We start from the raw sequence: 23338 nt of genomic DNA, 5'->3' as shown, positions 1-23338 counted from the left end.
AGAATTATTAATCCATCTAACTCTAAAATGAAGATTCAATCTGTTTCTCTAGTATTGGATGGTGAATATGCATAAACTCTTAGGTGTATTCAATGAGCTGTGTTAAGATAATAAATTTCATCTCCATAATATATTATTAAGCATTAGGCAACCTTTTTAAAAAGCATTAAGCTAGCCTTAAATGACCAAAACATGGATCTAGCGACTAACGCCCCCTTCGAATCCATAGTTAATGCTAATCCAACTCTCTCTTTTGATATCCTATCTATCTTTCTATATAGATGAAGAACAAAAAGATTGATAGTAATTATCATTATAGGTACTATATATATATATATATGATATGAGTGTTTTTTTTTTTTTTTGGTAAAAGGGATATGAGTGTTTTAACTCTGCTTTTTGAGTTTTTCAGAGACGTTTCATAAATATAACTCCTTGGCTCTTTCCTTAAAAATCTCATCTCAGAAATATAGTTTCTTTAACAACCTCAAATGGTAATTACTTCGTGAGTCATACACTTTTTTGGTAAAGAAGTGAATCTAACACTTAGACTAAATTTACAGATCTAATCTTTTTGGTTGTGTACAGGCGGAAGAAGAGAAAATGAGAAGGCACCTTGTGCTGGCCAAACCTTTTTCTCTGGAAGATGAGAAAGATTCTGAGCTCACAGCTTCAAGTGTCATCCGCAAGATCCTCAGTCTCATTAAGACCGTACGCCCAGGATCTGATCTCACCAATTTTCAGGTGTAACTTCTTAAAATCCTTGTTTTAATTATTGCGATATACAGTATTACAGAACGAAAGACCATTGTATATGTTTTCAACTTTTTTCAAAACACACATTGATAATTTTGAGTGAAGAAAAACAGATCAAGTTTTTTTTAGTATAAATGATATTAATTATTTTAGTGTTTTCTTTAGAGTCTATATTGTGCATGAATAACAAAAAGATAGGATCGATATGGATCCAACAGTTTAGAAATTTATATTTATGTTATATTTTCCGTACAAATCACGTCATTGTCCATAAATTCATAATATGCATTTTGTTTTCTTTAAGAACATACACAGTAGGATAAACTTGAGTATATATGTTAGAATATTTTTAATGTTATAATAAAAAAAAAAAGAGAAGAGTGAGAGAGATAAAGAGATAGAGATAATAGAAAAGAGAGTGAGACATATGGCACTTACACCCGATTATAAGTCTACACCCATCTTCTTTCTCTTTCATCACTATTCGATTATTTTTGTTTTTTTTAATCATAACACCCGAACAAAAGTTACGCCTCAGTGTATGGCCTAAGAGTTAACAAAAAAAAGAGATTTATTAATTATTATTTTTGAACGTAAAGCTGCCACCTCAGCTGATCCTACCAAGATCACGACTCCAATGTTATGGCGAGATGATCTACAGCTTCGGCGGTCAGGATCTACTTGGGGAATGCAGCCGCCGGAATCTGCCTGTCGAACGGCTCAAATCGGTGGTGACGTGGAACATCTCCACACTCCGTCCCGTAGTCGTTGGCATGTCTCCGTATAACCCCGTTCTCGGCGAGACTCACCACGTCTCCAACGGCTACATCAACGTCCTCACCGAACAAGTAAAATCATTCCATTACAATTATAAAACGAAACAGAATTTTTTTATAGGAAAAGCTCAACAGAAATTCACAATCTATGTAGATATACATGACTTTTTTATACGAAGCTATAATATTAATAATTTAGTTGAATTTACTATCTATATATATTATTCAGGTCGGCTCTGTGGATGCACAGGGTCTATCTAATTTTCTTTTTTTTTTTCCTTTCTTTTTAATAATTGAATTTATTTAAATTAGGGTCCAAATTTTTATATATAAAAATAACATAGAAAATAAGAGCTAATTATTTTTCAGGGTATTTAATCTTTTTGAGCCGACCCTAATATTACTCATCATATATATATGGTTTTGTGTTTTACGTAATAAATTTAACGGTAGGGATATGCACGGATCGGATAACCTAGAATTTAGGAATACTCGGATCCGTCAAACAATTTAGGTATTATACATGCATGGTTAATTTTCAGGTAGTGCATCATCCTCCGGTGTCCGCACTTCATGCAACTCACGAGAAGGAAAAGATTGACGTGACATGGTGTCAATATTTCACTCCTAAATTTCGTGGTATGTTTTTTTTTTTTTTTTTTTTCATTTTAATGTAGTAGTCAAATTGTTTCTGCTACATCCAAATGATCTCAAAACCAAGTCTTTATTTGAATAATCCGTCCAAGAACGAACACAAACATTAATTTTTAACATGCCTCCGGTTTATTCCAAAACCGAAACATCTCGTCTTGGTTCCAACATCTAATTTGTACTCATTTAATGGTTCATAAGGTGCGTACGTGGATGTTGAGGTAAATGGTAAAAGGGTAATGAAGCTTCTGCATCGTAAAGAGACTTATGAGATGGACCAACCGAGACTAATTATGAGATTCTTACCGGCGCCGGGAGCTCACTGGGCCGGAAAAGTCAAGATAAAGTGTCCGGAGACTGATCTCGAAGCTGAGTTACATTTGATCTCCGATTCCTTCATTGAAAGATTCAGAGGCAACAACAACAGATCAATTAAAGGAAAGATCTTTGAATCTTCCTCTGGTAATCAGCTCTATAACATCTATGGCCATTGGGACAGGTAAAGAAACTTGGAATCATAACGTCATTACAGCTCTTAAGAACATGAAAAGCTTTGAAAGATGTCATTAACAACCCCATGATGTTTCAGAACGGTAATGGCAAAAAATCTGAAGACTGGTGAGGTCGAGGTTATCTACAATGCCAAGGAGAATATCACAGGACTCAATCCTCCAACTGTCAAGAATCTGCAGGAGGTAATGGAGAGCGAGTCAACGATGGTGTGGAGTGAAGTAAGTGAGCGAATACTGAAGAAAGATTGGGAAAGAGCAAGAGAAGCTAAGATACTTGTGGAGGAGAAGCAGAGAGAGGCTCTGAAACAGAGAGAGACTTCTGGTGAGTCATGGGTTCCCAAACATTTCTCAGTGGTCAAAAACGGTAAAGACTGGGACTGCTCACCGCCACAGCCCACGGTTCCTCGGGCTCCACTCGTCATCACGGAGAAATAATAAACCAGTTTCAAGATGTCAACACTCCCTATTGATGATATCTTAAGTCATAACAATTCCATGTAACATAAACCAATTGATAACGACCGAACCAGCAAGGAAATCACAAAATGAAACTCTTATAACCAAAAATTTCTGCTCTAATTGCATATAACCGGGCTTTCAGTTTCATCAAGAAACATCAAATTCCAAGAATAATTTCAGTTTCTTCAGAAAATTTACAGTATCTAAAATATCCATCTCTGAGACATATTTGGAACACAATTAGGTCCAAGAATGTGTGTTTAGGTTCAAGAATCCTCTCTCAGACAGCTGTGCTTGTGTAGTTTGGGAAGAGGTTGACCAATGTGTCGAGAGTATCAGGATGGAACTTTCTTGCAAATAGATAACAAGGCCGTGTAATCCCGTTCCATGTACAAGGCCAATGCAGCTCATCTCCATGCTTCAAAAGCACAAGTAAAAGTATTAAAGTGAAAGAGAAAGAATAGAGGCTGCGAGGGACAGTCACAAGAGCATACCTTGCCCACACTGGTGACGTGTACACTCATGTCCTCGGACTGCACAAGCGAGAAAAGAGAAAAGTATAGTAAGATGCTGATTGTGACAATTTTCAAGAGGCAGTGTTTTGAAACATACCGTGACATTTTTCATGAACTCTAGTGAAATTTCGTTTCCTCCGTATGTCTTTGGATGCCACCTTCGTTCAGACCAATCAACATACGTCACTGACCAGTTTGAGATCCCCATGGGATCAATCATCTGAAAGAAAAGCCAGGAAAAATAACAAGATATTTCAGCATCCAGAAGGCTTAAAAAATTGCAAAATATAGGGTGTGAGAAGAATAGACTCACATTGAAGAATGTTGGCAAGTAATGTTCATCGGCAATGCAGTTCTTGTCGGCCTCTATCCCCGGCTAAAATTTATAGAAACTTATTGTCAGAATCAGAACGTAGAACGAAGAGAACTGAAAACTTGTATTGAGCTATATATCAAAAGATTCGGGACAAAAGAATGAAACATGTTCAGCTACAGGGCAAACTTACTCCACAATACTCGCGGAATTTTGAGTAGTAAAGACCATCGGCCATCACTATAATCGCGTGTTGTCGCTTCATTGTGAACCACTGGCAACAAGAAAAGAGAAAATTACACAACAACAAGTGACAAAAAAAAACTCAATTTTGTTTTGCTTTATCGCAGTAGCAGCAAACTGATTAAGACAAGCTCTTAGAGATTAAAGCTTGTCTTCACCTGAGCACCCTTTCTAAAATCTTCCCTGGCTATTTCTGGTAGCATGTGTTCCATATGTCTACCGGTCCCATGTGGACCAGGATCTACAAAACTTGAGAAACAAAGAGATAATTGAAGCTTGTGTCAGTGAGTACTAATGAAGAAATCATTTTTTGTTTAAGAGAGTAATGTACCTCTCAATGAAGCTAACACTGGAGTACAGCAAATATCTATAAGTGTAGTCAAAAGTATGCAACGGAATACAACTGCACACAAAATATATTTGATATGATTTGGTTAGTGCAGAAAACCTTAAGTAAGACATTTAAGAAACAGTTAAATCATTACCTCTCTGAAAGAAGAACAAAGTGTTGGTTGTCAGGATCTTCAAGAGCGCTAACCAGTAACCGCTTCTCGGCATCAACCATAGAAATCCTTCCCCAAGTGACCTCATCACTGTGGATCTCACGATCAGAAAAGTGACGGCTGATGTGAACTGGGCGTTCCTTTGACGGGTGGATATAAATCGAGAATTTCCCTTCATGACCCTTCACAACACCCAAAACCCGCAACAAATCAATGAAATGTAGCTAAAACTTGGACATTGCATCGAGGTGTTTGTTACCTTGAAAAATTGATCCCATAGCTTCTCGAATGGCAAAGTACCAGGAGTCAAGAACAAGAAAGCGATTTTAGAGTTTTCGGTTATGAAGGGAGGCGTTCTTAGTATGTCTCTAGCCACTGCTCGAGCTGCTATCTCCTCATCAGTGAATTTCCTGACATGAACAGGTAGCCACTTGGAGAGAGCATCCTCGCAGCCTCTGGTGCTACCAAGGCCATGACACGAGGAGCTCTTGCCCTGTCTTGGATACATGTGAGTACAGATGAGAAGCATGCTAGTCACTGAAACTGTCAAAACAAGCCATAAGGGCTTCTTCAGAGATGTGTGGTGACGTGGCCCTTGCAAAATCTTCTTCGTCTCACCCATTGAAACCAATCTAACACCTCCCTTCTCCTTTCTAATTGATAGGCATACAAAAATTGAATCTTTTTTCACCTCTGCATATACTCCTTTTAGATTGGCATTGCCTGATGAAAAACAAAGACTCTTAGAATTTCCGGAAAAGCCGGAGAGATTGAGTAATGTTTCAAACTAATTTTAAGAACAAAACTGCTTCAGACAGAAGCAAAACGCAAAATGCACGTTGTTCCCGTGATACGGGAAGTGCAGGACATTACTCACAAACACTCTCTAGCACACGTACAAGCTTAACAAGTTTAAGTCTCGTGAATTTTTCTCCGACAAAACCAAAATCAAAAGCTACAAATCCCAGATTCAACTCTCCAGCAACAAAAAAAGACACTGTAACGAGCATTATCAGTCAAAAAGAGTCAAAATACAGTTACCTCGAGGAGCTGAATCGAAACGGTAGAATGCAGAAAGACAGAATCTTTGTCCGAACCCAGATCTCAAAAAGGTCGAATTTGATCCTCCTCCTCCTCCTCGTTAAGATCTAGGGCAAGAAAATAAAACCCAGAAGAGTGTGATTCAACGAATGTGAGGTCAAAAAGAGAGAGACTCGAGTGGGAAAGTTTCCTTTTTTGCTTTAAGAGAAAAGAAAAAAACTTTATTCTATAAAAACATAAACACAAGTGGAAGACGATTCAGAATCGTTTTGGTTTCTTTTATACCTGAGTGTACTCTGATTCGTTTTCTCTCTCTCTTTTTTTGGGTTTGAAATTTGTAATGTAAAGAATTGAAGAAGAGACTTTTTGGTGAAACCAACAAGTCTTCCTTCTCCAGTGATTGAATTCGAAAAACAGAGAGAGATAGAGAGAGATAGAGAGAGAATACTACATTATTCAACACTAATAATAAGCTTTCTATTTTCTCCAATAATTTCTTGTTATTAAACTAGTGATATAAAAGTTCCCAAAGAATCTAAATTTCTATTTTGTTTTGGATTTGAGTTGGCTTCACGACTCTTTTTTTTTTTAATTTATTATATTCATGTTGACATGAATGGGCAATGGAAAAGAAAAATAGTCCAAGTGGGTCTCAAAATAAACGAATTTAGATCTGTCATCGCACTTGGCTCTTTCATGACAGTCGCCGGTTTGTTCCTTCCACGACGGCGGAAGATCTGCTTTAGGGCATTAATTTATTTTATTTTTTTCTTTTTTGCTCTTGTTGTTGACTATTTTTCGTCGTTGCACAGTTTTTTTTTTAACTGACCATTACAACAACTCTAGCCTAATTATCCAAGCATCAGGGTTTCGGTCCCCAGCCCAGATCCTCTTTGTGAGGTTGATTGGCCAAGTGGGCCGGCCCGTATAGGCCGTTGACCGGAAAAAAGGAAATGAATGGTTAATTGAAGTTACACCATCTCCAATATATTTCCCCATTTTTGGCTCTTAGCTTCATGAGCCAAAGTGTACAAATACATCAAAGGATTAGTAGACTATAAGAGCACCTTCATTGGTGGTGTCTCTATGAGATACACATCTTAAAAAAATCAAAAACAAAATAATAATAATTTTTTAATCAAAAAAATTGAGAAACGTTGCTCATTTGAAAACTTTGAGAAACTCTATCTCTCATACACATGTCACTTTTAGATTAGTTTAACAATTTCTTTGAAAAATCAATCTTTTATATTATAAATCACAAGTCACCTGACCAATAAAAATTTGACATGTCATCAAATACAAGTTTTCTAAAAATGTTTTATATTTATTTCAACAAAAAAAAAAAGAAAACATGTACCATGTCATTATGTTAAAAAAACAATTTCGATAAATAAAAAAATGTTTAATAAATCTCTACACAGAAAAAAAAAAAAAGTACTCCATAATTAACTCCCACACACGTTCTTGTAAAAGCTTTATTTCCATGATCTTTTTAACTTCCCCACTATCTCTATAAACCAACCTATTTCAAGTCCATTTAACCTTCTATAAATACTCAAAATTATCTCGGCGCTTCTTGTGGAAATCCAGGCTTGGCCGCGGCGGGAGAAGTTTTACGGGATGGTATGGGGCGTTGGCGTGGCGGTTTTGCGCTTAATATTGGTATTTGCTCTGCTCCGCTAGCGGAGCTTTGGGGAGTGTATTATGGGCTATATATCGCGTGGGAGAGGAGGATCACGAGACTAGAGTTGGAAGTAGACTCGGAGTTGGTGGTGGGTTTTTTAAAATCAGGGATTAGTGATTCGCACCCCCTGTCGTTCCTGGTACGTTTGTGCCATGACTTTCTTACAAGGGACTGGATAGTCCGGATTTCGCATGTTTATAGAGAGGCTAACCGTCTTGCTGACGGGTTAGCAAACTATGCTTTTACTTTGCCGCTTGGCTTTCATATGTTTGAGTTAGCTCCGAGTGTTGTGGAGACTATTTTGTTGGAGGATAGTCGAGGAACTTCGTTTCCGAGATCGGTCCGTTTGTAATTTTTTTATTTTTGTTCTGAATAAATTAGCGGGGAGACAATATCTCAAAAGTATCTACATTTTACTGTTTTCTTCTTGCGCTCGAATTTTAGTCGGGAAGACGAAATCCTAGGTAATACAACAATGATATCTTTTTAGTTAGTTACAATATCTACATTTAATTCTTTTTATCCACGATTTTCTGTCAATATCATATTATTTATCTGTTACTCTCTTTCTCAGTTGGTTTTTTTTCCCATATAATCTTCTATCTTCTATTTTTTTTGGTTTGAACAAACAATTTTTTATGATTTAACAGAAGAAGATTAAGCACAAAAGTCTGGATTTCTCTTTGGTTAAAATGAATGTACTAACTTCTGGATTTTAGTTTTAAAGAAATTAAATGCATCATTAATTGGTAGGTGTTTTTTTCAATATATAAGTTTTAATTTTCCCTAAAATTTGTGATGATATAATGATTATTTTTTACATATAGAGAGATTATATCTAGATTTTGTTTTAGGTCCATAACAGACTTCAATATAAAAATAAAAATTTAATTTTATGAAAATACAGAATTATGTTCGTGCTATAGCACGGGTTGTAATACTAGTTACTTTATAATTTATAATATCAATTAAATAGTTTATAGGTTCATATTTTTTATTTTTTTATTTTTCTACAATTCATAAAATAAAATTATCTATATATTAAGTTTCATTATACAAAATTTTAAACTATATATTAATATTATTTTTAATTGAATAATTTGATATTTTGATAAATAATGTGTTATATTTTGTCATTATTTGATAAAATGATGTGTAATGTTAATCATATTGTTTTACAAAATGTCAAATATAATTAAATGATATGTTTAATATAAAATTCTATTAAAATATTAATTTTATGTGAATGAGATACTCATACGATATCTCACCAATGGATGTAATATTGAAATATGAGTTTCTATAAATAAAATGTTAAAGAAAAATTAATATTATATGGTTGAGAAACCTAGAGGGTATCTCACCCAATGGAGATGCTCTAAGACCATTTCCAACAATGAGATATTCTTTGAGTTTCTCAAACAAAAAATTATTAATATTTTAATAAATTACAATTATATAATTATTTTTTACTTATAAATATAAAATTGAACTAATATATTTAAAACATGCGGCTTAGTGGGTATATCAAACTCTCTCTTTTCTCTTTCTTAATTTTCAGATTTTTTTACTTTTATAATAGAAAGTTTTTCATTCAGAAACTGGAGATGCTCTAAGGGTATGACTGGATGTTATAAATAGAGGAAAAGAATTGGAAAGAAAAATAATTCTTCTCAATTACTCTGTCATTCCTCCAATCAAGAAGAATTTATTCACCAACCAATTCTTCTCAATTCTTCTACTTTTCAGTAGAAACAACTATAAAAATTTCTTTCCATCAATACATGGTATACAAATTTCTTCTACTATTTATTTTTCTTTTCTTCTCATTTCCTCTCTTATTTTTCTTCTCTTTTCTTCTCTTTTCTTCTTAAACCACACCAGTCACACCCTAGGTCTCATCGAACCAAATAGTGAAATGAAAACAGAATATTCCTCGTTGAACTGTCTTATCATTGGCCAATTTGGACGGTAATGGGTGACGGCAATGAATCACTTCACTTATAATGAACGACGATGATTCGGCAAGTGAATATGGGATTTGTTTTATCTTCTGAAAATGCATTAACCATAAACGAATATGTGGCTTCTATAAGAATCTTTGTATTTGTATTTGTATATGATTAATGGAAATTTCTTTGTGCAAGTAGAGTATTTTTTGTTTCTGTGTGTGTGGATGTACTTTGTATGTGTATTACTTGTAGAAATTTCTTATTCAAGTACAAATACAAAAAAATTTCCATTTATTGGATAGTAGTCAACCAACATAAGTATAACTTTCTAAAAGACTTTTAGTTTTAATGATTTTTTTTTTTTTTTTTTTTTAACTCAGGTGATCCTAAAGGCTTCCTAGGCCCAAAGACTAATCCTGGGGCCTGGAGAAACCATGTTAGAATTCGAACCCCGGTGGCCAATGCTACTCGAACCCAGGTGGCGGAGACTTTTCTCTCCTTTACCACTGGACCAAGGCGACTTGGTTTTAATGATAACTTTCTAAAAGACTTTTAGTTTTAATGATTTTCACATATATCTAAATTGAGAAAATCTATCTATACTAATATTTTTAAAGTACATTTTTTGTGGATGGGGCAAAATGCATTTGGATACAATGAATATCCGACCCATTTACAAATTTTGATCATAAAAAGTTTGTTGGGTCGGGTTATATTTAACCCAACTCATACACCGAATATTCCATATTTAATAATTTAGATATTTAGAAGATTTGATTAAGATTTATAATTATGATTCTCTTATCAGTTTGTTTGATTTGTTTTTAACTGTTTTGAATCATCATATAATACATAAAATAAAATAAAAATAAAAAAATCTGCATAGACTATGATTCGAAATTTTAAAAACGGACATATATTATCCAATTGACGAAAAATGTATATTCAACGTTCTACATCGACTAATATATTTAGACAATGATTCAGAATCATATCATAAATAATATCAACATTAATAAAATAAATGGTGTTTTGGCAGGTTGGGTTTGGCGAGACATGTTTTTAAATCAACAAAAATAAAATAAAAAATCATTAATCTGTTGCTTCAATACGTATTAAATCCTTAATTTTACAGCGACTAAAATCTTTAGACAATGATTCAGAATCGTATCATAAATAAGATCAACTCTAAGAAAAAATAGGTTTTTTGGCAATACGGGTTTGACGGGACATGTTTTTGAAACAACAATAATAATTAAAAAAAATATCATTAATCTGCTGCTTCAATATAGATTAAACTAGATCCGGACCCGCACATACGTGCTGGGTTTTATTTGTATTTGAATTTTTATATGTATATAGCATTTAAGGCTAGATACCCGTTACATGTATTCAATCTGTTGCCCGATTTGTACCTGTCTCAAGAAAAGGATAGTCGGGATCTTAGGGTCGGGTAAAAGATATTGTAATTCTATTACTTTTGGCCTGTAGATAAGGGTCGAGTATCGAGTATTTATATTTTGTAATACTTATCCCGTTATTCGATCTTTTTTTTTTTGTCATCCGAAATTAACCGTTATTCGACTGTTTCTCACTTTACTACACGACTTGTTTTATTCGTGTTTTATAATATTACTAATATTTTATAAATATATCTTATAGTAAAAGATAAATCCTAAGTCTGTAATTTTATACTTTTGGAAATGGAAATATATGTTGTATAGTTTTATGTTTTTTTTTTTTAATATATTTTTATGTATATTTATGTTGGGCCTATTTTGCATATTGGCCCAAAAACCTTTTTCTTGTTAAGTGGCTAACGACACGTTTCCTCTCCTCGTAGCTCCTCTTCTTCATCGAACACTTCTTCTTCTTCTTCTTCTTGCTTAATCCATTTCTTCTTCTCACTCTCTTCACCTTCACTTTTAGAGCTTTTCGTTTGAGAGATAGGGATTTTCTAGACGTTTTCTCTTCTCTTATGCTGTATTAAGCAGAAACTCAATTTCCAATAGACACCATAAAAAATAAAAAAAAATTGGTACTGCAATTTGTTCTCTTTCCCAAAACACACAAATCTTCTTCTTTTTTGTTCTTTCATGCTTAGGGTTCTTTCGATTAATAGAGTAAATCATTTTCTCCATCAACGATCAGAGAATCTAGTCGATTAGTAATCTAGGGTTTTTATTTTCCGTTTTCGTTTCTGGTTTACTCACCTATCGCGAGGAGGACGATGCGGTTTCTGAACTGCAAGTTAGAGTTGAAGATGATGTAGTTCAGAAATTAGGTCATTATATTAAAGTCCTCCTGTTTCTGAACTGCGAGTTAGAGTTGAAGATGATGTAGTTCAGAAATTAGGTCATTATATTAAACTTAGTGAGGACTTCGAAGTATTTCTCAGGAAGCAGAGCATGAAGATCTGTGTGGTTATGTTCAAGCTTGGTCTTTTATTCGCGATTCTAACTACTTTGGGTCTCGCTGGTTACAAATGGCTCGCTCCTTCAATCATGGATAAGGTTTAAAATTTCCTCCTTTAAAGATAATTCAGTGCATGTTCCATTACAATGGTTCCTTGTTCCTAAAATCCAGTGTTGAATTTGTTATGTTCTGTGGAAATTTTAGATCTTTATCAATTGTGTTCTGTGAAAATTTTAGATCTTTATGAATTGGGTTTGATTAGGATTTCATCAATTAATCATCACTCTTGAATAAGATCGTAAGTACTGACCACAAGTCTGTATGATGTAATTGTTCGTCTAGTGTAGAAAAAAAGTTCATTTATAAGATTGGTGCATGTTTCATGTGAATTTGTATATGCCATTACCTTAAGATCCGATTAGCCCAAATAAGGTTTGAAGTTAATGTCCTGTGGCTAATTAACATATAACCAGACCCTCTTAACATATAAAGTCCATAACATCTTTGGCTCTGTAACAACTACCTTTGTTTGCAGGAGCTAAACCATCTCGTAAAATGGGAGATCAGACATTTTTGTCAAAATATAATGCTTTATTTTCCCTTGTCATACTCTTTTTGATATTGATGATGGATGATTCACGTTCATGGTTTTGAAATTTTCTTTCCAATTGCATTCTCTAGCTATCCACTAAAATTGACTTTGGAATGGGGCATTTTTATTATTACTCGTAATACTTTGTTCAGCTTTTAATTCTTAGAGCTAGCATCTCTTGATCTTATGGTTGAAGAAATAGTAAACAATTGAGAAGAAAGAAATATTGCTTAGTCTTTGTTTCAAATTTGACAGTTCATAATTATTAAGGTCACATAGTCACTGCTTTGAGTTTTTTTTTTTTTTTTTGAATATACAGAAATCATTACAATGTTAAGAGAACATCTGCTGAAGAGTGTTATATTTTGGCATTAGAATTTCGATAGCAATCGATTTTGAGAAGTAGCTACAACAAAGGTAAATTCTCTTCTTGAACCATCTTGAATGTTTATTAGAGCAATAGCAATAGAGACATCATCATACATGATAATAATTGGTTACAACTAATTAAAGAAACTAAGAAACAAAAAAGAATAGAAAAGTTTGTTCCATGACGTTATCCCATTAAGAAGTCTGCAACATATATAGTTTACATTTTTCGTTATTTCAGTGATATCTACAAAATTCCCAAAAGAAAATTGATGAGGATGGTTTTAACCCGTACTTGAAAACAAAGTTAAGCTGTTTTGAATTTAAACAAAGTTAAGCTGTTTTGAAAATTTTTAAGATTTGCAATTTTATAAAACAAAGTTAAGCTGTTTTGAATTGGATTTTGATATTCTGGAAAAAAGAGAAGATGAAAAGAACAAATAGTTGATTCAAAACAACATTATTTCTTATCTAGAAAATGATTTCAGTAACCACAATACTTTCCAAATGCCTTTAGATTCCAGCTTTTCTCTGATAAACATATAAAAGAAATGATTATTATAGGATTGCATATTTCTAAAAATATTCAATCCTTGCAGATTATTAGTATAGATTGTTACCTCTTGCATATCATGTCGTTTGCAAAGAAAATTGTTATATGTTTTGAAAAACTTCTTTGAACACCACATTCATCGTTGCTTTCTGTGGGGTTCCTTCTTTGTCCAGTATGAGGATTTTTTGTCCTTTCTTAGAAGTTACCCTAGAGATTGCAACATAGAGTTGGCCATGTGAAAGGTTTGATGTCAGCAATGTTGGTGATCCCAAGCTTTAACGTGAAGAGAATAGATGAAAGCTTTAAAAGGTGAGTTCAATAGAATTCTTTACCCTATATTTATAGTAATCCAAAGTCGCCTAGCATTTTCTTAGGGTTTAGAGAATTACCTCCAAAGAGGATAATTTCGAATAAGAATATTTAAGGTATATGCTTGATTTGTGGCGATTTTTTGTATAGCTATTCTGATTTTTTTGGGTAGAATTTACAACTGAATATGGATTTGAAGAGATTTTGTTATTTTAAATAAAAACTAATAAATGAAATCGAATATCAATGAATTCGTTTTCTTCCAATATAGGGAATATGTGGGATTGGGTTTGTATAGAATAACCCGTGAACTGATTTTTTAAAATTCGAATTTATAGTTTTACTTGTTATGGAATGATTTTGAAGCAATTGAATCTAATTTTTTGAAACTTTAATTGCTAACATATTCTCGATTAAAAATAGCTAAGGAATATGCTTGATTTGTTCCTATATGAATATATAGATTCATATAGATTTACTTTTATTTTTGGTAAAACTCATAAATGAATATTTCAATAAACGGATTTTGTTATTTGTGGTAAAAACTCATAAATGAAATTGAATATAAAGAAATAAATTTTTTCTTTTAATCATCGGAATATATGGGTTTAGGTTCTTATAGAAATATAAGAGAAGTGATATTATTCTAATCCGAATTTTAAGCTTTTCTTGTTATGGTAATATATTTAAAGGTAATGAATCTAATTATTATTTTCTTTAATTGCTGTAGATCCGGATCATAAATGCAAGAGCTTCATATCGGGCCTATTGATTGTAAGCCCAATAGGACCACTAAAAAATTGCACAAATCGGGTCTGCTAGGATCCGCGTGTTTTACCGAGTGTAGACCCGAGATCCGCGTGTTTATCCGAATGATGATCCGACTAAAGGATCCAAGATCCGCGTCCCAGTTCGAGCCTATTGTCCATTATACCCCTCGTCTAAATCTTTTTCTTAGTCTTTTTTTTTTTGTCATCCGAAATTAATTAAAGCTCAAAAGAGCCATTCCTGAGGAATGTTATTTACATAAGTGATATGAAGCGGTTCTGTACGAACATTTCGTGCCAGATTATCCGCCTTAACATTAGCCTACGAGAAATTAAAGATAAAGAAAAAGATGAAAACTCCTCCTTGTTGCTCTGAAATTCCTCCAAATACACTAAAAACGTCGGTCATTCGGTTGGAGAAGACACCATCTTCACAAGGTCTGAACAGTCTGTAAGGAACGCTACCTCTTGATTATCTGCACCAATCATACACTTCATCGCCCAGAGAAGGGCCTCGAATTCGGCATGTAGTGGAGATAGACTTCTACGGAGGTTCGCAGCTTCTATGGTTGGCGGCTCTCCATTTGACGATGTACAGAACCAGCCTGTACCAGAGAACTTATCACTTTCTTTCCATGATCCATCTACAAAACAACGGTATCCCGAATACTCCGCCTCAAGTGAAACATCCCTCACTCGAATTCGATCTACCAAGTGCACAAAATCTTTTTCTTAGTCGTAGAATCAAAAATTTGTAATGACATTTTTTGTAATTCTTTACCCTTGATAAGGTTATTTATTATCCAATGCTTTCCAATTAATAGTATAGATCCTTAATTTTTTTAATACCAACAATATTAGACATATCAAATCAGTCTTATTTAGAAAAGATTGTATAAAACCAAAAATTGTCTCGTGGTATAATGTTACTTAATAACAAGGGAGACTCACAAAAATACCCCTTTTTCAATACCTCTTTTCAAAAATGCTCCCTTTGGCTGTCCATTTTTAAAAATACCCCTTTTATGTACAAAATGACTAAATTACCCTTCTTTTAATAAAAGATATCACAAATATATAAGGAAATATAACAAAATTAGGTCTACAAAATACAAATATTTTTTGGCGGTAAAAGTGATCCCGCAATTTTTCCTGCCAAAAAACTTGTAAAAACTTGTAAAACCTTTAAAATACCTTGTAAAATTTTTTCCCGCCAAAAATTTTTTTTTGCGGGAAAAGTGATTCCGCAATTTTTTTTGGCATTTTTGAAAAAGGTATTGAAAAAGGAGCATTTTTAACAATTTCTCTAATAACAATTGTAAACTATAAAATATAAATGTCTTAGAGAATGATTCAATTGGTAAACTTTTATATATACTAAATAATTATTAAATTTTTAAAATTATTACTTTTAGAAAAGAAATCACGGAACGGGTTAAGAAATTACAAGACAGGTTATATTTTGGAACAAGGTTATATGGTGGACCAGTTTGAATCAATATTTTAATTTTTTTAAAAATATCATTAACTTGCCGCTTTAATACAGATTAAATCATCAGTTTATTAAAATATAAATATCTTAGAGAGTGATACAATTTGTAAATTTTTATATATAATAAATAATCATTGAATTTTAAAATCACTACTCTTAGAAAACAAATCACGGGACGTGATAAGAAATTACGGGACGGGTTATATTTCAGAACGGATTTATATGGCGGACGGGTTTGAATCAATTTTATTAAATTTTAAAATATCATTAACATGCCGCTTTGATACGGGTTAAATCTTCAGTTTATTAACAATTGTCCTGTGGACTCGTGGTATACCGTTATTTAATAACAATTATAAACTATAAAATATAAATATTTAATAAGGAGATATAATTTGCAAAATTTTACATATACTAACTTTAAAGACTAAATCATCACCGCGAGTTAAAATCTAGTTGGATTAGTATAAAACCAACAAAAACGAAAATCTAAATTGCAAAGAGTGTACCTGTATCTGATCAAATCTATACAAGATCACTATTAAGGTATTAATCATATCCAGCCCCGGCTCAGATGGGTAGGGCGGAAGTGCGACGGCCCGGGGCTTTTTTTTTTATAAAAAAATTTTACATATAAAAAGGCCCAAATATTTTTTTAAAATATTATTCATATGAGAATTATATTTTAAGAGGCCTTATTATTTATAAGAAAATGTATAAAAAGGCCCAAAATTTTTAAAATAACAATTTTTACTATAAAAACTTCGCAAAATTTTTTAAAATTAAGTAAATTTTCTCTTTGTATATAATAATAGGCCAAAAATTTTTTTTTTGCCCTAAGGCTCTCAAATATATTGAGCCGGAGCTGATCATATCCAAATTATAAATCATGAGAAAAAAAGGCTCACGTAAAAACTAATCCAAAAGAAAGATTATGAAATATAGGCACACACACTAGTAATTCAAAATCTGTTTCATCAGATGAGAAATAATTGTAATGGATCATCATGTTTAAACTCTATACGTCTCAGGTTTTAGTTGTCACCATTTTTCTTTCTGATTTTGGACAGAGCAAATCAGCCAAATGTGAGTGCGAGTTTCTATGGTTTTGTGTGTGGGCTCTTTGGAAACACAAATAAAGTCAAAAGGTTAGAAATTTATCGGCTCTGGATATGTCCGGTTTTAGTTATGAATCCCATATTCTTTTACAAAAATCAGACCCGCTTCTTTTAGCTATTGAATTTAACCTTTTGAGTTTTTGTCACTTCTATTTTCTCAATAAATTGTTAACTTTGATAATATATAATTTTTTTGTACATGTTTCAATCATTCTTGGTGTTTTACTTTTAATAAATAAAAATGGCTCATTTAAAAATATATTTACTCAAGTTTTTAATATTTTTTTGTAATTCAGTTAACACTTCTAATAAATTTCTATAAAAAGCTTTTAATTTTTTGTAAAATGACGTTTCCACATTTTCTCAGACATATTAAAAAAATCTATTATAAGTTAATCTAAAAATTACTTTTAAGTTAATAGCTTTAAACGATATTTTGTCACATATTAATAAGTTAGTTGTAGCTAGACTAACCATTACTTAATCACCAAAGAGAAAAAAAAAAAAAGCAATTCTAGAACGAACATAGAAAAAAGATTAAAAACTTATATTTAAAAAGAAAGAAATAATAATTTTGGTTAACCGATAATGTAAAAAAAGTCAAACTCCATAAACTTCGCGGAAAAAGAAAGGTTCGTAATGGTGGAAGTATTTTTGCCATTACCGGAAAAAAATCCAAAGATTTAAAAATCCCACTGACTTAGCCAAAGATGGTCACTTTTTACACCCATTTCTCTCTCCTCCTTGTCTCTCTGAGCACCAGAATCTAGGGTTTCTTCACAGTGAATCTTTTTTCCTTCCTCTTCTCAATAATCGCCTTCTGGGTAAGTCAAATCACTCTCCCTCTTCTCACTTCTGCTCGCTGTGTAAAAAAGTTCATTCATTTCTAGGGTTTTTTTTTTTGGGATTACAAAGTCTAGATTTTTCTTCTCTGTTCTACTTACACTCTGTTTCTTCTCTCTCTATCTCTCTGCCTCTCTTTTGGGTTTCTCTGTTTTTTTCTCTAATGCGAGGACCCTTTACTTGGTCATGTATATCTATCTATCTGCGTGTATATATCTTTAAAGTTTTGTTCTTGCTTGTTTTGTGTTATTTACTTTAAAGTTCTACTCTTTCTACGGAATTTGATAACTGGAAGGGATGTGAAAACCTTGAGGAAAATGGTAGAGATTCTGATTAGAACCTATGTTCCATTTGCTTTATTTCATGGTACAATAGATGGATTACCTTGTTTAAATTTCATTTCTTTTGTGATGGTGTTTATTTAATTCATTGGTGATGGATTTTTCTTCAGGTACTTGTGTTAAAGGTGTAGAAGAGCAATATCCTTTAAGAAATGGCAACTGAGAATCCTATTAGGATGTCTGGAAGCAATGAAAGATGGTCTAATTCTAGGAAAGTTTCTGTTCCTAATCGAAGTGGCAGTGCTCCACCTAGCATGGAGGGGTCTTTTCTAGCTGTGGATAATCTATTGTCACGACAGGGCGGCTCGGGTTTCAATAACTTGAAGCTACCGAGTTACGGGTTTGAGGAGCCTGTGGCCACTCATCCTTCTTCTAAACACAGTCTTAATCGCATACCTTCCCCACCGATTTATTACCCTACTGATTATCAGGTCATAGACAATCGTGTAGGTAGATTTAGAAGTAATCAGGGATTGAATAAAGTTAGTTCTCCTATTCATTTGTCCCAAGGTAAACTTCCTACTCATAAGGAAGTGTCTGAGGATGAAAGCTCCCAACAGTTATCTGTTACTAGTGTTTCAGATAGGACTAATGGGTTGGACATTTCGCCTGGTTCTCAAAGTTTGGCTGATTTCAGGCAGGTTAGGCTTCGCTTTCTTTCCCCTCTCATTAATTATCTGCTTGTGAGTAGTGAAATGCCATTGTTTAGTCCTATAATAAGTTACTACTGAATCTTTTTTCGTCGCAGGATGATAATTCTTCTGGGCCGACCCTTCAACATAGTCGGTCTAACTCTTCAAATGGTGAAGTAAACACAGCGGACGAGAGTGGTAACTTCTCAGAGATGTCAGATGATGTCATGGTTAAAGATAATGCTGCTTCAACAGCAAGAGCTTCCATTGGCAATGAGAAGAATCCAGATGAATCGACTATCATCTCTAAAATGAAGAATACTAACATATCCGGACCTGGAACGGCTAAATACCCTCAAGAACCAAGATATGCACAGCCAGAGAGGCAGCTGCATCAACAGCAAAATAATGCAACCTGGATTCAAAGTGGCAGCAAAATGGGTTCTAATGGTGTAAACGATGCAGTTATTGGGACCGGACAGTTTCATTATGGAAAACCTTACAAGTTCTCGGGTGATGGTCAGCCTGTACTTCAGTCTTCCGGTTTTACGCCGCCTCTGCTTTACACTGCTACCCAAACGGCTTATATGACTTCACCAGCTCATGTCTATAATATGCAGTCTCCTCCTGTTTATTCTCCTCAGTATGGTTATGGACCATACACCAACATGATCCCACAGTTTATGCCTGGATACCCTTCCCATGGTTCTGTTCCAGTTATTGTCAGTCCAGATTTCATTCCTCAATTATCTGGGCCAAGTGCGGGAAGTGTAGTCCACGGAGGTGAAATGCAATATGCGGAGAAGCTCTATGTTCCACCAGGACAACCTTCTTTTCCAGATCCTATGTATATGCAGTACTGTCAACAGTCATTCGGGCAGATGGAATCGCTGGCTCCTAGGAACCACACGAATGCTCCTGAGTCTCACAAAGATGATCCAAAGTTCCTTCGACAAATAAGAGGGCCAAGTAACTCTAATATGGGTAGAACGGGAATGGGTGTTAATTATTATGGAATCCAGCCAAATATGGGCATTATGGTGCAGTATTTGCCTACACAGCTCGGCCCTCCTCTTTCACCAGGTCCTGTTCCCTATGTCGAGGCATATCCTGGATGGCAGCCACAAGGGAGCTTAGAAGGTGCCAATGGCCCTCGATTGTGCAATTTTCTTGAAGAGCTGAAATCTGGGAAAGGTAGGAGGTTTGATCTATCTGACATCACAGGACACATTGTTGAATTCAGGCAAGTTTTTATCTTTTCTTTCACGAATCTTGTCTTAGGTCTCTTTCCAATTATATGATAACAAACTTGAGTAAAATCTTGTTTCCTTTCAGTGCGGATCAACATGGGAGCAGATTTATTCAGCAAAAGCTTGAGAATTGTAAACTAGAAGAAAAAGCAGCTGTCTTTAGAGAAATTCTTCCTCATGCTTGCAAACTCATGACAGATGTGTTTGGCAATTATGTCATTCAGAAAGTCTGTTCCTACTTGATCCTGTTTCTTACAGTGTCTTGTCCATCAGAGTTCTATCCCTTTTATTGATTATTTGCGTCGTCTGTTTCAGTTTTTCGAATATGGAAACTCAGCACAGAGAAAGGAACTCGCTGATCAACTCATGGGACAGATAGTACCACTTAGTCTGCAGATGTATGGTTGTCGTGTGATACAAAAGGTACAGAAATCGCTACATTTTCTTAGTACTGGGACTTTGTTAAAACAATTGACTCATGAGTGAAACTTTGTTGTGGTGTTAGGCTCTTGATGTCATAGAACCTGATCAGAGAGTTCGTTTAGCACGTGAACTTGATGGGCAGGTCATGAGATGTGTTCGGGACCAGAATGGAAACCATGTGATCCAGAAATGCATCGAGAACATCCCAGCAGACAGAGTTGGGTTCATGTTACATGCATTCCGTGGTCAAGTTTCCTCGCTCTCTATGCATCCTTATGGCTGCCGTGTCATACAGGTACTAAGAACTTAAAGTTTTTTTGGCAACACAAAGAACTTAATTAAACGATTGTTTTTTCCTTCTCAATTTCTTGGTCTCTTCCATTGTTACTCAATGCGGCCTCACATTTTTTTTCCCTTCTGTAGAGGCTTTTGGAGCGTTGCTCGCATGACCATCAATGTAGGTTCATTACCGAGGAGATACTGGAATCAGTATGCGTCCTTTCAAAGGACCAATATGGTAATTATGTCACACAGGTATTGTCATGCCATTTAAAACTTACAAATCATTTACAACTGAAGTCAAATCAAACGGAATAACCAGTAATAACCAATGTTGGTATTTGGCAGCATGTCTTGGAGAAAGGGACATCTGAAGAAAGGGAGAGAATCGTGAGAAAACTATCAGGGCACATCGTGCAGCTTAGCCTACATAAATTTGCGTCAAATGTTATAGAGAAGTGTCTAGAGTATGGTGGTCGAATTGAGCGGGACCTCATCATCAAAGAGATTGCAGGGCCTGATGAGAGCTATAATAGTCTATTGGTGAGAGCTTATGGACCAAAACTGATACATTTTCTTCTTAAACTGATTGGATATTAACTGTAAGCCATCTTTACAGATGATGATGAAGGACCAGTATGGAAACTATGTGGTGCAGAAGATATTCGAGACATGTACGGCTGATCAACGTGCAACATTGTTCAGCAGAGTCAGAATGCATGCATCTGCATTGAAGAAATACACATATGGGAAACATATTGTTACTCGTTTGGAGCAGCCCTTTATTGAAGGTATGAAATTCCTCAACATTAGTCAGGTTCGAAAGTTAAGTGAACAATCACAATCTTTTAGGAACAAAAAGGCTTTTCTGTTATAACGGATTATGTAAACTGAAACAGGATGAAGTATACAATCAAATAGACTTTGTATGCTAAAAATGATGGGAGATTTTCTCAAAATTGGCATGTGTATAGATAAATGTGTGGTAGCAAAAGACTGAATAGACTTAAAATAATTGGTATATGGATCAAGACTCAAGAGTGACAAATTTTGGTTGTTGTTTCTGCAGAAAACCAAGAATTGAGATGATGAGTGGCTTTCTGATTTGAAGACAGTGGGCTGACTCAGATTTACTCTACGATTCGCTTTTCATGAAAGCTGGATATTCATTGGGAAGGTTTTAGATGATTATGAAGGACATTGATGTTGTTGCTTACTTGGAATTAGCCGTTGTGATGATTGTGTGGCATGTTCTGTAAATATTCATAAATGTATCAGTAGTTGTACTTGGGATATATGTAACTGGTTTGTGGATTATCATCAAGGCAATCGAAACTTTCTAGACACAGTATAATTGAAGCCAAACATTACATGCTAATCCTGAAATGGCCTCTCCTCTTCCTCAACTTTCATGTTCAACACTCTGTTTTAAGACTTTTTTTTTTTTTTTTTTGCATACTTCAGCCAATAGGAGCCAAAAAAATGATATGATCGAAATAGAAGAAGCTTGTCATTACATCAGAGACTCGTGAAATGGAACTGAAAGCAGAGTAGCATATCACATGACAGTAGAAGAAACACCCCACACAAAAACAAAAGCTCAAACTAACACCTCCAAAATACTATTTCCATCTTAACCAAAGAGATCAAATCCGAAGTCTCCTTCTTCCTCTTCTGATTCTTCTTTCTTCTTCTCATCTTCCTTAGGAGCAGCTGCAGATTCACCCGCACCACCTCCACCCGAGGCAGCTCCTCCAGCAGCGAATCCTCCACCACCACCACCACCGACAATCACCTACGCCACAACAAATTGATTCCCATTGATAAAAAATAACAAGAAACGACAATGCAAAATAACAAGAATTCTACAATAGAATTGATTGGTACTAGTTTCCAGAGCCATGTAAACTATAATCACCAACTAAAACAGAGAAGGCGGCCAAAAGCAAATTGAGTAATTAGCTATTACAAAGATGTAACCTTTAGGTCTCAGTGTGAACTTCTTAAGCTATAAAACAAGCTACATTGACGCATTTGATGCAACGATAAGAGAACTAAAGTTGAGCCATGACACTTGGATCAGTGATCAACGACCATAATTAGTGTGAATGAATCTCATTCATCAGAAAATGTAAGCTCTGATTCTCACAAAGTGATTCCAAAATGTAAGCTTGATCAAGCAAAAGAGACTTATATACCTGGAATACGGCGGAGGTAGGGGAGACAAGAGAAAACGAAGACTGAACGCCACCGGAGGAATCGGCGGAGAGAGCAGCTTGGACGAGCTTACGCTGGAGCTCGTAGGTAGAAGAAGCCGAAGCTTCAAGTTCTCCTTCGTGTTGCTTTGCAGTCCACGCGCCGCCGCCATTTTTACACACGAATGTGAATACTCCCATCTTCTTCAATGTCTGCTAAAATCGATGGCGATTGTGAGAGATTTCTGGAAAAAAGTAACGATTGAGTTGTTTTGCTGTTATATACGATGATGACCGAAGCTCAAAGAGAAAATAAGAACCCTAGTTTTAGAGGTCTCTGTGTAAAAAGACT

The 23338-nt window shown here is 34.6% G+C and overlaps 4 protein-coding genes and 2 long non-coding RNA genes across 8 annotated transcripts; 3 read left to right on the top strand and 3 right to left on the bottom strand.

The window, feature by feature from the left end:
• The first annotated feature begins 356 nt into the window (after window positions 1-356).
• Window positions 357-3262, top strand: LOC9303662 (oxysterol-binding protein-related protein 4A). Its single transcript, XM_002869601.2, has 6 exons — window positions 357-494; window positions 589-744; window positions 1356-1604; window positions 2075-2171; window positions 2385-2682; window positions 2773-3262. The coding sequence occupies exons 1-6, from the start codon at window positions 492-494 to the stop codon at window positions 3128-3130; spliced, it is 1161 nt and encodes a 386-aa protein (XP_002869647.2). The 5' UTR covers window positions 357-491; the 3' UTR covers window positions 3131-3262.
• On the bottom strand, window positions 3234-6241 carry LOC9305718. 2 transcript variants are annotated; one of them, XM_021017879.1, is made up of 11 exons: window positions 6055-6241; window positions 5770-5876; window positions 4988-5451; window positions 4711-4910; window positions 4557-4628; window positions 4384-4474; window positions 4176-4256; window positions 3983-4045; window positions 3767-3889; window positions 3649-3687; window positions 3317-3572 (listed from the first exon to the last, which is right to left on the bottom strand). In XM_021017879.1, the coding sequence occupies exons 3-11, from the start codon at window positions 5348-5350 to the stop codon at window positions 3435-3437; spliced, it is 1170 nt and encodes a 389-aa protein (XP_020873538.1). In that variant the 5' UTR covers window positions 5351-5451; window positions 5770-5876; window positions 6055-6241; the 3' UTR covers window positions 3317-3434. The 2 variants fall into 2 exon arrangements, with proteins under 2 accessions (XP_020873537.1, XP_020873538.1); XM_021017878.1 differs by lacking the exon at window positions 6055-6241 and having other exon boundaries at window positions 3234-3572; window positions 5770-6024.
• A 5032-nt stretch (window positions 6242-11273) lies between these two features.
• On the top strand, window positions 11274-14664 carry LOC110226430. Its single transcript, XR_002330445.1, has 4 exons — window positions 11274-11921; window positions 12735-12832; window positions 13511-13646; window positions 14377-14664. It is a non-coding gene; the product is annotated as an uncharacterized LOC110226430 (long non-coding RNA).
• Window positions 12990-13512, bottom strand: LOC110226451. The gene is made up of 2 exons (XR_002330490.1): window positions 13405-13512; window positions 12990-13315 (listed from the first exon to the last, which is right to left on the bottom strand). It is a non-coding gene; the product is annotated as an uncharacterized LOC110226451 (long non-coding RNA).
• A 2902-nt stretch (window positions 14665-17566) lies between the features above and the next one.
• On the top strand, window positions 17567-22156 carry LOC9303661 (pumilio homolog 6, chloroplastic). Of its 2 annotated transcripts, none has more exons than XM_002869600.2 (10): window positions 17567-17847; window positions 18318-18848; window positions 18956-20082; window positions 20175-20316; window positions 20405-20512; window positions 20595-20807; window positions 20936-21046; window positions 21140-21334; window positions 21411-21582; window positions 21861-22156. In XM_002869600.2, the coding sequence occupies exons 2-10, from the start codon at window positions 18360-18362 to the stop codon at window positions 21878-21880; spliced, it is 2577 nt and encodes an 858-aa protein (XP_002869646.1). In that variant the 5' UTR covers window positions 17567-17847; window positions 18318-18359; the 3' UTR covers window positions 21881-22156. The 2 variants fall into 2 exon arrangements, with proteins under 2 accessions (XP_002869646.1, XP_020873269.1); XM_021017610.1 differs by lacking the exon at window positions 17567-17847 and adding an exon at window positions 17985-18186.
• A 103-nt stretch (window positions 22157-22259) lies between these two features.
• On the bottom strand, window positions 22260-23300 carry LOC9305717 (60S acidic ribosomal protein P3-1). Its single transcript, XM_002867542.2, has 2 exons — window positions 22990-23300; window positions 22260-22586 (listed from the first exon to the last, which is right to left on the bottom strand). Exons 1-2 carry the CDS (start codon window positions 23185-23187, stop codon window positions 22425-22427), a joined length of 360 nt encoding a protein of 119 aa, XP_002867588.1. The 5' UTR covers window positions 23188-23300; the 3' UTR covers window positions 22260-22424.
• Window positions 23301-23338: the final 38 nt, after the last annotated feature.

Source organism: Arabidopsis lyrata, assembly GCF_000004255.2.
Source record: "Arabidopsis lyrata subsp. lyrata unplaced genomic scaffold ARALYscaffold_7, whole genome shotgun sequence".
NCBI classification, from domain to species: domain Eukaryota; kingdom Viridiplantae; phylum Streptophyta; class Magnoliopsida; order Brassicales; family Brassicaceae; genus Arabidopsis; species Arabidopsis lyrata.
Note: the sequence above shows the minus strand (reverse complement) of the source record. Positions and strands in the feature narration are given on the sequence as shown.